The following is an 11,454-nucleotide window of genomic DNA, read 5'->3' on the forward strand; positions in this document are numbered from 1 at the left end:
AACATTAGAGATCATAAACAAAAACAAAACAGGGAAGGAATGTCCATCAAGATAGTATGCGTTGGGTTTGTGGTCTATCATACATACAAAAGCGGTTTTGTTGTAATATAGAAGAAAGGCAAAACATACATACATTTATGAAGAATACATGTGGTTTTCTGGAATGCTTGCAATAAGCTATTTCTTCCCAGTGGTAATCCCAGTGTAACACACTTGTTGTTACTTAAGGCAGTTGTGTTTTCTTTTTCTGGTTTTTTGGCTATACTTTTGATAGAACAGAAATATTTCCACAAAGTTTTTTTCTTTGCATTCTGCATGAAATTATGCATCAAATGATATATGACATGATGGTATTATTCAAAAATACCAAGATTTTAAAAATTGGGAGAGGCCTCTGTCACCCCCCTGCAGCTTAGCACCCAGGACGCAGGGCCCCCCATTTGTATGCACTGGGAGGGGGGAAAGGCTGGGAATTCAGAATTTTATTCTTGTGGGGAGCCATGGTGTTGAGGAAGTCAAGCTTCTCTGCAATAGCGCAGCTCACAGCCACATAATCATCCCATTCAGCACTTTCATGCTCCATCGTGCTAAGAGATTTTGCTTCACTTTGGCTCTTTGTTACTGGTTAATAATTACTGGGCTAGCTTTGCTACCATGCTATGCAGATAGAAGCATGCCAATCCTGGAACATCAACTAGAAGTGTTACAGTTTTATCCCTTAAGTTCAACTTATTGTAAGTGACTGTAAGTCACTTTGAGAGTCACGATTCCAGGTTTTGAAAGACAGAGGGAAAGATCTTTCAAATAAAGAAACTTGACAAGGAGAAACCGGAGAAGCAGAGGGCAGGTTTAGGATGTCTTTTGCCCCGAGTCTGCCACCATTGATATGCCCTATAACCGCCACTGAAGCAAGTCACTATGATCTGCTTTGCACAGGAAGCGGCTAATTTCCAACCTTACTTGCTCCTTGCTCATTGTCGTCAAGCCTGGAAGTCCCTCACTTCCAGTTTTAACAACAACATGAAAGGTGAATGTTAAGGGTTTGGGTTTTTTTGTTTTGTTTGTTTGTTTTTGTTTTTGTTACATAGCAACAGAAGTGTGGTTGGTCTGTGGAACTCCTTGCCACAGGATGTGGTGATAGCATCTGGCCTGGATGCCTTTAAAATGGGATTGGACAAGTTTCTGGAGGAAAAATCCATTACGGGTTACAAGCCATGATGTGTACGTGCAACCTCCTGATTTTAGAAATGGGCTATGCCAGATGCAAGGGAGGGCCCCATAATGCAGGTCTCTTGTTATCTGGTGTGCTCCCTGGGGCATTTGGTGGGCCGCTTTGAGATATAGGAAGCTGGACTAGATGGGCCTTTCGCCTGATCCAGTGGGGCTGTTTTTTTTATGACCCAATATGACATCCGGTAGCATTTGTGCTGTCCCTGAGAGCAGGGCAATGGTTAAGGAATGGAGGTTCTGAGCCAAGTGCAACACTAAGCCCAGAACCCACAAAGTAATTTCTGAGAAGCCGCTGTTGTCTCAGCATCAGATGCTTGTCTGTAACATGGAAGTACTCAAAATCACTTTCAGAACAGAGTTGATGAAGGAATTGCTGACACATGTTTTATGTGAAATGTTTTGAATACTTGAAAAACCTATATACATGCTACTATTATTTTCTTTCTTCCCCCACCTTGCCATCTATCATTAGTTTACCTATGGCCCTGCTCCAATGATGGGTGATAAAACACCAGGACTTCCCTTCTATGAGATGGTCCCCAAGAGAGAGATTCAGTATGAAGGTATTCTCTCTTTACTCCTCCATTTCAGCTGGACATGGATTGGGCTCCTGACAGTGGACAATGATGATGGAGAAAGATTTGTGCAAAAAGTGGTGCCCATGTTTTCTCAGAGAGGCATCTGTTTTGCCCTCATAGAAAGACTGCCTAAAAATGTTTTTATCCCTGAAATGAATGACAAGTTCCAACACGGAGCAAAAATACACGATAAAATCGTGGACACTAATGCCAATGTAATGGTTGTCTATGGGGAATCTTATTCCATGGCAGTGTTGAGATGGTTCCCATTTGTATCACAACAGGAACAGATGACAAATACAGCAAAGGGTAAAGTGTTGATAATGACAGCCCAGATAGAGCTCTTATCATTTACCTATCAAAGGACATGGGATGCAGAAATATTCCATGGTGCGATATCCTTCACAATTCACACCAGTGACCCACCAGGATTTCGCCAGTTTCTTCAGAGCAGAAACCCATCCAGCACCAATGGAGATGGCTTTATCAGAAGTTTCTGGCAAAACGCGTTCGACTGTGTCTTCCCAAATCCAGACCTGGTTACAGTGAATGAAGGGATTTGCACAGGGCAGGAGAAGCTGGAGAGTCTTCCGGGACCTTTCTTTGAAATGGGCATGCTTGGACACAGCTACAGTGTCTACAATGCTGTCCATGCTGTGGCCCGTGCTTTACATGCCATGTCCTCATCTGGACCCCTGCATAGATCACTGGTGGATGGAAGGGAGCGGAAGCCTCAAAATCAGCAGTTGTGGCAAGTAAGAGACACGGCCTCCTCATTTTTAAATTTTTATTTTTATTAAACTTTTACATTAGGCCTCATCTGGAACTAAACCATCTTGCTGAATTCTTCCTTCGTTCAGTTTACCATGTTGGTCCAAACCACTCCCACACACAGAAATGTCAGAAGAGACATATTTGAATATCTGTGTCAACTTTCCTCCGTCTTCTCTGTGAACTTCCAATATGAGCGATACATTGTTCAGTGAATCCGTTTTCTCTCTTGCATCCGCTGGGTCGTGAAGAATAAGCATTTCTTCCATGAATCTTGGCCAACTCCAAAATCATCTGATCAGAGATCATTCTGTAGATCATTGGAGTTAACTAGGAAAGTCATAGCAGGATTGAACAGTGTGTATCCCAAATATACATTCCTGTAGACAAAAGTGATGTAAGTAAAATAAATGCATAAAATCATTCTAATCATCATTATTAAGAATGCTTGTATATCACTTTTCAACAAGAATAGTCACAAAGTGGTTTACATAGTAAAATAAATCAATCCATGGTTCCCTGTCCCCAAAAGACTCACCACCTTAAGAAAAATTACAGAAGAGACACCAGTAACAGCCACTGTGAAAGATGCCAAGCGAGGGAAAAGAGGTTGCTTTTACCCTTACTAAATATAAGACAACGCCACTTTAAAAGGGCCTCTTTGACCAGTTAGCAGGGTCATTTCAAACATCCAACTGTGGTCTTTCTACACTCTTGAACAAGGGTCTCCAAACTACGACTTGAGGGCCACATCCACCCTCTGCCAAATTCCCACGGCACACCAGCAGACCATTCTTGGCACACCAGTGGACCACGGCACACTGCTTGAAAATCTCTGTTTTAAGACTTCCAAACCATAATTATTCAATGTTAAATCTTACCCCTGCTGATAAAACAAATTGGTTGGTGGGGAGATACATCTTTTTTGCACATGTGTAAATTAGAAACTGGATTTCCACAACAGATCAGGCAGTGACAGTGTGCTGTGTGTCACTTGTCTCCCCCTATATAAAACTGAATTTTTTCAGCCCTAGAAAACGTGTAAAATATATGAAGTGGCCGTCATACTGAAAATTCTGGCAAACCCTGCTCTTGATTTTTCCTTTTTTCATCTAGTTTCTGAGAACGGTTTCATTTAACAACAGTGCTGGGGAAAAAGTTTCACTTGACCAGAATGGAGAGTTAAGTGCTGGATTTGATATTATCAACTGGATTGTCTCCTCTAACCAATCCATTCATAGAGTGAAAGTAGGGAGGATGGATCCCCAGGCCTCTCCAGGTCAAATATTCACCATCGACAAGGATGCCATGACTTGGCACAGATGGTTTAACCAGGTAGGGTCCTATCGTTGGCAGTGCCTTAAGAAAACTTTGAGTTTCAATCAACTGGACCCCTTATAAATTTCAAATGGAAAAAGCAGAGTTTTTGTATTGAAGAAACAAGCTTTTGCCTTGCTTACTGGGCTCCTTAATTCATTAATTCAGGAAAAAAAATGAGAGGAGTTAAAATACTATGGGCCCAATCCTATCCAATTTTCCAGGACCGCTGTAGCTGTGCTAATGGAGCGGGAACTGCATCCTTTGGTGGGGAGGCAGTCACAGAGGCCTCCTCAAGATATGGGAATATTTTTTCCCTGACCTCAGGGCTGCATTGTGGCTGCACTGGTGCTGGGAAGTTGGATAGGATTGGACCCTATGTTATTAAATCACTATTGTTGTGAACCTACCCAAGTACAGATATGATGTTCTTTAATATTCAACCTAACTCCACTCCTACGGCCAAACGAGATGTTGCTTAGAATGCATGGCCACTGCTCTTATGCATCCATTCTCTGCACATGCTGGTTGTGTCCACTTGAAGCACACATGTGAATTGATGTTACTGTTTCAGTCTTGACCTGCGTGTTACAAGTGTCAGACAATGAAGGGAGTGGAAAAACTGAATATGATGGTGTCGTATCAACCCTCTGATGTCAAGGGTGGGCCAAGTTGGGAACTTGTCAAAAGTCCATGACCCACAGTTTGGGAAATGCTGCTTTAGAACGTGACATTTCTATATGACATTATACCAAAATGATATTTCTTAACAGAGTAGTAATTCCTATAAAAAGTGAGTGCTAAATTGACCTTGGCCCCATAAATGGATAACCCACCCCACCCCTGAATGGTTTTAGAAAGCTTGGATCATACCATGAATGAGTGAATTCACATATTTTCCTACAACTCAAGTAGAAAGGAGATAATAAGCTGTACCACCTTCAGTGTTTTGATAAAGAAAAGTTGCAATGCTTCTAACATATCAAGTGAGTCCACTCCTCTATTGCTGATGTTTTACAGCCCAATCCTCAGCTCTGCACGCCAGCTTACCGCGAGCACGCACTTTCGCAAACATTTGCGAGGCTTAACACTGGCCCAGTGCCAGAGCTAGCTCAGCACCAGTTGGCGCTAGGCTAGGACTAGTGGAAAGCCGGTGCTGGGGGGAGGCAAAGAGGAGGCGTTTCGGGGTAAGGGGGAGGTGGGGGAGCTTGAGAAGAGGGCAGGAGGAGGTTTTTCTGGGGGAGGCAGTGGGGGCGGGAGGAGGGTGGGACTAGTGGAGCTCAGCTCCACTGGATCCTGAGCTGCCGTAGAATCAGGTAGCCCCATTGCTGGGCTACTTCCTTTACTCAGGGGGAAGGGGATGAAAGTCCCCTTCTCCCGAGGAGGCGGCAGCGGCTGCCTGGGGCATGCTGGATGCTGTGGTAGCCCTTTACAGTGCTGTAGCAGCCCCACGCTCCGGACAGTTCAGGATTGGGCTGTTAGAACATATGGAAAGGCCCCATACGTTTAAGGATTCCAAATTCAATTTTGCATGCTTATCAATTTCTTCCTTCATTTATGATTCACAGGTACAACCCCTTTCTGTGTGTAGCAAGAGCTGCTCTCCTGGTTTTAGTAAAAAAGTGAAGGAAGGAGAACCATTTTGCTGCTATGAGTGCATCCCATGTCCAGAAGGGAAGGTTTCACATCAGAAGGGTAAGAAACAGACTGCACAGAGGTATTATGGACTGGCTAGAATTAGAGGTGGAAGAAAATGGTGATAACGAAATAAAAACACGTAACACCACCTTCTGCACTTCTTCCTTTGGAAAACAATGAAATCTGTGAAAAAATAAAACCGTTTTCTCCCACCTCTAGCTACAACTCAGTGGAATATTCCTTTCAAATCAGGAAAATGCAGAAGTTAGGCAACCCGTGAACCCTAGTTAGAAGAAGCTGGTGGTGAGCAGTGGATCTGGTCTCTCAGTGCAAGGCAACACACCGCGTCAACCCACCAAGCTATACCCTTCCCTATGGCAATAGGCTTATGTGCTTAGGAGAAGGTGGAGGGGGCAGGGTCCTAAAAAACAACTTTTCAGCAAGAGTTTTGCTTGCCATTTTAATGTGCTTTTGAAGCTATGCTATTTGTATTATTTATGGATGCCGCATTTGTTTTACGTCTTTATGGTGTTTTATGCCACTCGGTTTTTTATTGTGAGTCTCATTCTATTGCTGATGTGTGCAGGGGTTTTATGCTATGAGTTTTTCAGTCCGATCCTACCTAGAACCTCTTGCAGCAAGATAATGCCATTATCCCACAAGAGATTTTTGACTGCTAGAGGTCTCCTCGAGGTAAGGGGACATTTGTCCCCTTGCTCTAAGGTAAGACCCAGCAATCGCTATGGATCAACTCAGACCTGTGCCAGTTCAATAGCTGGTGCAAGTCCACACTGATCCAGGATGGCAGAGCAGGCCTAGGAAGAGGGGCAGGATTAGACATATACCACCAATGTCACCATTCTGACCCCCTCCCAGCCTGATCTGCCCACCTTACTGCCTCATCACCACCTAATATGGGAGCCCATTTCCCCATTCAGCCCACCCCTGCCTCATCGAATCACCTTCCTGCCTCTCCCCAACCCTCTGCACAGGCTGACCTGCTCTGTTGGGTCTCCATGGGTCCATTGGCAGAGGCTTTCAAGGAACGCAGATCTCAGGTCAACCCTGGGAAGGTGGGGGGCACAGCAACAACAGTCATCTCAGGCCTGTGCTGGTCTCTCTTGCTCTTTCTCGCCTTCTTCAGCCTGAGGGGAAGAATTATGGCATGTTGCTTGTGAAAGAAATCAGCTTTATTGCCGGGTAATCTTTTTATTGCCCTCAGGGTGATCAAGTGGCCATAAACCCTTATGGTCACTGAGTACCCGCAGATCTCTCCAAGACCGATTGCCAAATAGCTCCTAAACCGCAGAGCTTCCACTCCTGATAGCCAGGATAAATTTGGGGAACCTTCCCCTTGAGTCGTACTCCAGCTTACACCCCCTTGGGCTCAGCTTGACAAAAGGAGTAGGCTCCCGTACAGGATCTCCAGGGTCCACCCCGGTCACACTGGATTGCCTCCCACAACCAGTCCCTGTGCTATCTTCCAATCCCAATAATCCAGTCAGTTGTAATAAGTAGGATTTATTGAATAAATGTTTTAAGCAGGATTATACAGACAGCACTGCATACGTCTAAAATTTAGAAATGTAGGCAAAGAGTACAGAAATACAATACAACACTCAGTCTAATAAAACAATAACATCTACCTCCTAACTCTAACTATCACTCACCAAAGTCTTAGCATTCCAAAATCCGATCTAGCCCATCTTGCTGCAGTCAAGTTGGGGTCACTCCTGCCTAGATGGTCAAGGATCTCAGGCCCCCTCAGCCAGAGACAAAGTCAGCCCAAACATAAGCTTCCCTCCCTCACCTTTATAGGTCTCCTGACCCATCCAGCAATCAGAACTCGGTGCCAGCTGAACATTCTAGGGGTGAACGTGCCACAAGCCTCCTTACTCATGGTGGAATCCCCCCTCCCATCCCGAGACACTCACAGCTGAACCCTGTTGTAAATCAAGCTGGCCTTGGAGCCCACTTGATAGCTTGGTATGATATCAGAGGGCCCTGTGAAGCAACCTCCTCCACAGTTCTCCCAGGCTTGGTATGCACTAATTAAAGTTGGATACAGCTGAGGTCTGACACTGGGGCCTACCAGCATGGCTACAAGCAGATCTTTCTTTATTCAGATGTTACCTGGTCCTTGATTTCCCTTTTTTGTCACATTGCTGAGATATTAGAAATATTGGGATGAACAAAACCATCTCCTTTCCTTTTTTAGACATGGATGACTGTCAGAAATGCACAGAGGAAAACTATCCAAGCGAAAAACAAAACGTGTGTATTCCCAAGACTCTGGTCTGCCTGTCTTATGAGGAACCTTTGGGGATCGGTTTGGCCTTCTTTGCTCTTTTGCTTTCTTTCATCACAGCTCTGGTGCTCAGAACATTTAGGAAGAACCACGACACTCCCATTGTCAAAGCCAACAACCGCAACCTCACCTACACCCTCCTCATCTCCCTCCTGCTCTGCTTCCTCTCTTCATTGCTCTTCATTGGACATCCCACAAAAGTGACGTGTCTCCTCCGACAAGCTGCTTTTGGCATCATCTTCTCAGTGGCTGTTTCTTGTGTGCTGGCAAAGACCATCACGGTGGTGCTGGCTTTCATGGCCACCAAGCCCGGAAGCAGGATGAGGAAGTGGGTGGGGACCAGACTGGACATCTCCATTGTTCTTTCCTGCTCTCTTATTCAAACAGGCATTTGTATTTGGTGGCTGGCAACTTCTCCTCCTTCCCCAGACACTGACAAGCACTCGGTGCTTCAGGAAATGGTACTGGGATGTAATGAAGGGTCCATAACAATGTTTTACTGTGTCTTGGGCTATATGAGTTTCCTGGCCATTGTCAGCTTCACTGTGGCTTTCCTTGCCAGGAAACTACCTGACAGTTTCAATGAAGCCAAGCTCATCACTTTCAGCATGTTGATCTTTTGCAGTGTTTGGCTGTCCTTTCTCCCAGCCTACCTGAGCACGAAAGGGAAGTACATGGTAGCTGTGGAGATCTTCTCTATCTTGGCCTCCAGTGCTGGGCTGCTGGGTTGCATCTTTTTCCCCAAATGTTACATCATTGTGCTGAAGCCTGAGCTGAACAACAAGAAACAACTAGCAAGAAGAAAAGACTGAAGCATTTCAGTTTGTGCTACAATTTGGCATCTTTATGGTGTTTTATAGATGCTACAATTTGGCATCTTTATGGTGTTTATAGATGCTACAATTTGGCATCTATATCAGTCCATATAGATCTTCCTCAAACATCTCCAATATGCTCTATTAATTAAATATTCCTTTAAAAATCACTGAACCTGCAATCCTATCCACACTTACCTGGGAGTAAGCCCCATTGGCTATAAAGGTACTTAATTCTGAGTAGACATGCATAGGATTGATGCAAGTTTTGCAGTGTGCTTCAATGCGCCGTGTAAGCTGCACCTCTGCTTTGCTCTGGCTGCCTGGAATGGCTCCAAAGGAAAGGGAAAGGAGCAATTTCCATGGCTCATTGAGGTGCCCTGAAGAACCTAGCACTGTGCCCCCCTCTGGGAACACTACTGAAAAAAATATACATTGGCACTTGTACATACACCCCCAATGTGGCAGGCAGCAGAATGAGTAGGGAAATTCTAACCAGTAACCCAACATGGAGGAAAATATCACATTTATCACCGCCTCCATGAAAATCATTCTTCTAAACCAGGAGTGCCCAAACCCCGGCCCTGGCATTTCACACTCTGCTATCCTCTCTCTCTCTCTCTCTCTCTCTCTCTCTCTCTCTCTCTCTCTCTCTCTCTCTCTCTCTCTCTCTCTCTCTCTCTCTGTGTGTGTGTGTGTGTGTGTGTGTGTGTGCGTGTGCAATATGCTGCAGAATATTTTGAGAATTCTCTTCTATTATTACCATATTTAGTAGGAGTTCTCAAATTGTGGGTTGTGGCCACCTGGAATTTGTGTAAATTTGTGAATTGTGTAAATTTGCTCAAATTACAAACCTGAACCTGTGCAAATTGCCTAAAACTGTGGTTCTCAAACATTTATCACTGGGACCCACTTTTTAGAATGACAATCTGTCTGGGACCCATCACTGGAGGTGATGTCATTAATCTGGAAGTGGTATCATGACTGGAAGTGACATCATTAAACAGGAACCGCTTTCCTGAAAATGCAGCAAGCACTGAAATTGCCCATAGCAAGCACTGAAATTGTGCCATTTTCTCTAGATAGGCAGGCTGTAATTAAACTGAATAATTAAAAATAATTAAAGTAAAGTAAATCAAATTATTTGTCTGCTTGCTTACTTTTCTTGCAGCGTGAAAAGCCTCATAGGGTTTCATTCATTCAGACCCAGCAAGCAGCAGGGAAGTTCCAACCAGGAGGCAGGGAAGGGTTAAAATTTTGTTTAGCATTGAGGAGGCGGGGGGGGAAGATGGGAGTGGGCTCTCTTGTCCATCTCTGAGGGAACCGATAATCCTTAGCATTGGGGGGGGGAGCAGTTCCTAGCCATCCAGGAGAAATGACGTGGCTCCAGCAGATTCATTGAATGACCAGCCACAATGGGAGAGGAGCTGCAAAGAAATGGGTCATACTGGTAAGTTTCCCAGCTGCTGCTCGTGACCCTCCTCCCTCTTGCTCCTTCTGTCCCTGCTCTCACACAGTCCATTCCACCCCCTCCCACCTGGTTTACAAATGGTGGTTGGCAACCTTCAGTCTCGAAAGACTATGGTGTAAGCCTGCAGCACCCGGTATTCCCAGTCAGTCTCCCATCCAAGTACTAACCAGGCCTGGCCCTGCTTAGCTTCTGAGATCAGACGAGATTGGGCATGTGCAGGGTATTGTATTGTATTGTATTGGCAACCTTCAGTCTCGAAAGACTATGGTATCGCGCTCTGAAAGGTGGTTCTGGCACAGCGTCTAGTGTGGCTGAAAAGGCCAATCCGGGAGTGACAATCCCTTCCACACCGGGAGCAAGTGCAGTCTGTCCCTGGTCTGTCTCCCTGGCTATGGGCCTTCCTTCTTTGCCTCTTAGCCTCAGACTGTTGGCAAAGTGTCTCTTCAAACTGGGAAAGGCCATGCTGCACAGCCTGCCTCCAAGCGGGCCGCTCAGAGGCCAGGGTTTCCCACTTGTTGAGGTCCATCCCTAAGGCCTTCAGATCCCTCTTGCAGATGTCCTTGTATCGCAGCTGTGGTCTACCTGTAGGGCGCTTTCCTTGCACGAGTTCTCCATAGAGGAGATCCTTTGGGATCCGGCCATCATCCATTCTCACGACATGACCGAGCCAACGCAGGTGTCTCTGTTTCAGCAGTGCATACATGCTAGGGATTCCAGCACATTCCAGGACTGTGTTGTTTGGAACTTTGTCCTGCCAGGTGATGCCGAGGATGCGTCGGAGGCAGCGTAACAGTTGCTACAAATGGGGTGGGGGCATCAGGGGAGTGTTTAAAGAGAACTACGACATACACACACCCTGGCAGCAGCTCCTTTTTTCCCCCGTGGCTGTCTTTTTTTTTACAGAAAGACTCGGAACTCGAGATTTTTAGAGTCCCCAAAACACTCTGGGTAACTCAGAAAGTCTGCCTGTTAGGACTCTCCTTTTCAAGTCATGTTAAAGGGGGCAGAGACTCGTGACTCGATTCAAGTCAAGCCACGCTATATTTGCCCATCTCTGCTCAGAAGTACACTATGCTACTGATTCCTGTAGATTTTTTCTTCCAATATGTTGTTAAAATCTCTGATTTGTGTGACCCAAGGCCAAAATCAAAGGGTTGGCAACCATAGTTCCACATGGAATACCTTCCTGTTTAATTACTAACAGGTGAAAACTACCTTCCTGTGTAATTATCTAAAGGACTGTCATTAAGTAAGCAGCTTGTAAGAAGTCTGTATGGCATTTTAGTGGGCACTAGAAAAACTAATAGCAAAAGCTGTGAGGAATAG

The 11,454-nt window shown here is 45.2% G+C and overlaps 1 protein-coding gene across 1 annotated transcript; it reads left to right on the plus strand.

Moving 5' to 3' along the window:
- Positions 1 to 2,131: 2,131 nt before the first annotated feature.
- On the plus strand, positions 2,132 to 8,654 carry LOC136653419 (vomeronasal type-2 receptor 26-like). Its single transcript, XM_066630319.1, has 3 exons — positions 2,132 to 2,563; positions 5,465 to 5,591; positions 7,753 to 8,654. The coding sequence occupies exons 1-3, from the start codon at positions 2,132 to 2,134 to the stop codon at positions 8,652 to 8,654; spliced, it is 1,461 nt and encodes a 486-aa protein (XP_066486416.1).
- Positions 8,655 to 11,454: the final 2,800 nt, after the last annotated feature.

This window comes from Tiliqua scincoides, chromosome 5 (genome assembly GCF_035046505.1).
Source record: "Tiliqua scincoides isolate rTilSci1 chromosome 5, rTilSci1.hap2, whole genome shotgun sequence".
Classification (NCBI taxonomy): domain Eukaryota; kingdom Metazoa; phylum Chordata; class Lepidosauria; order Squamata; family Scincidae; genus Tiliqua; species Tiliqua scincoides.

Bases quoted from the DNA above. Each gene is read 5' to 3' on its own strand.
- LOC136653419 (XM_066630319.1), top strand. From the start codon at position 2,132: ATGACAGCCCAGATAGAGCTCTTATCATTTACCTATCAAAGGACATGG. The intron at 2,564-5,464 runs GTAAGAGACACG...TATGATTCACAG, and splicing joins AAAATCAGCAGTTGTGGCAA to GTACAACCCCTTTCTGTGTG. The intron at 5,592-7,752 runs GTAAGAAACAGA...TTCCTTTTTTAG, and splicing joins GAAGGTTTCACATCAGAAGG to ACATGGATGACTGTCAGAAA.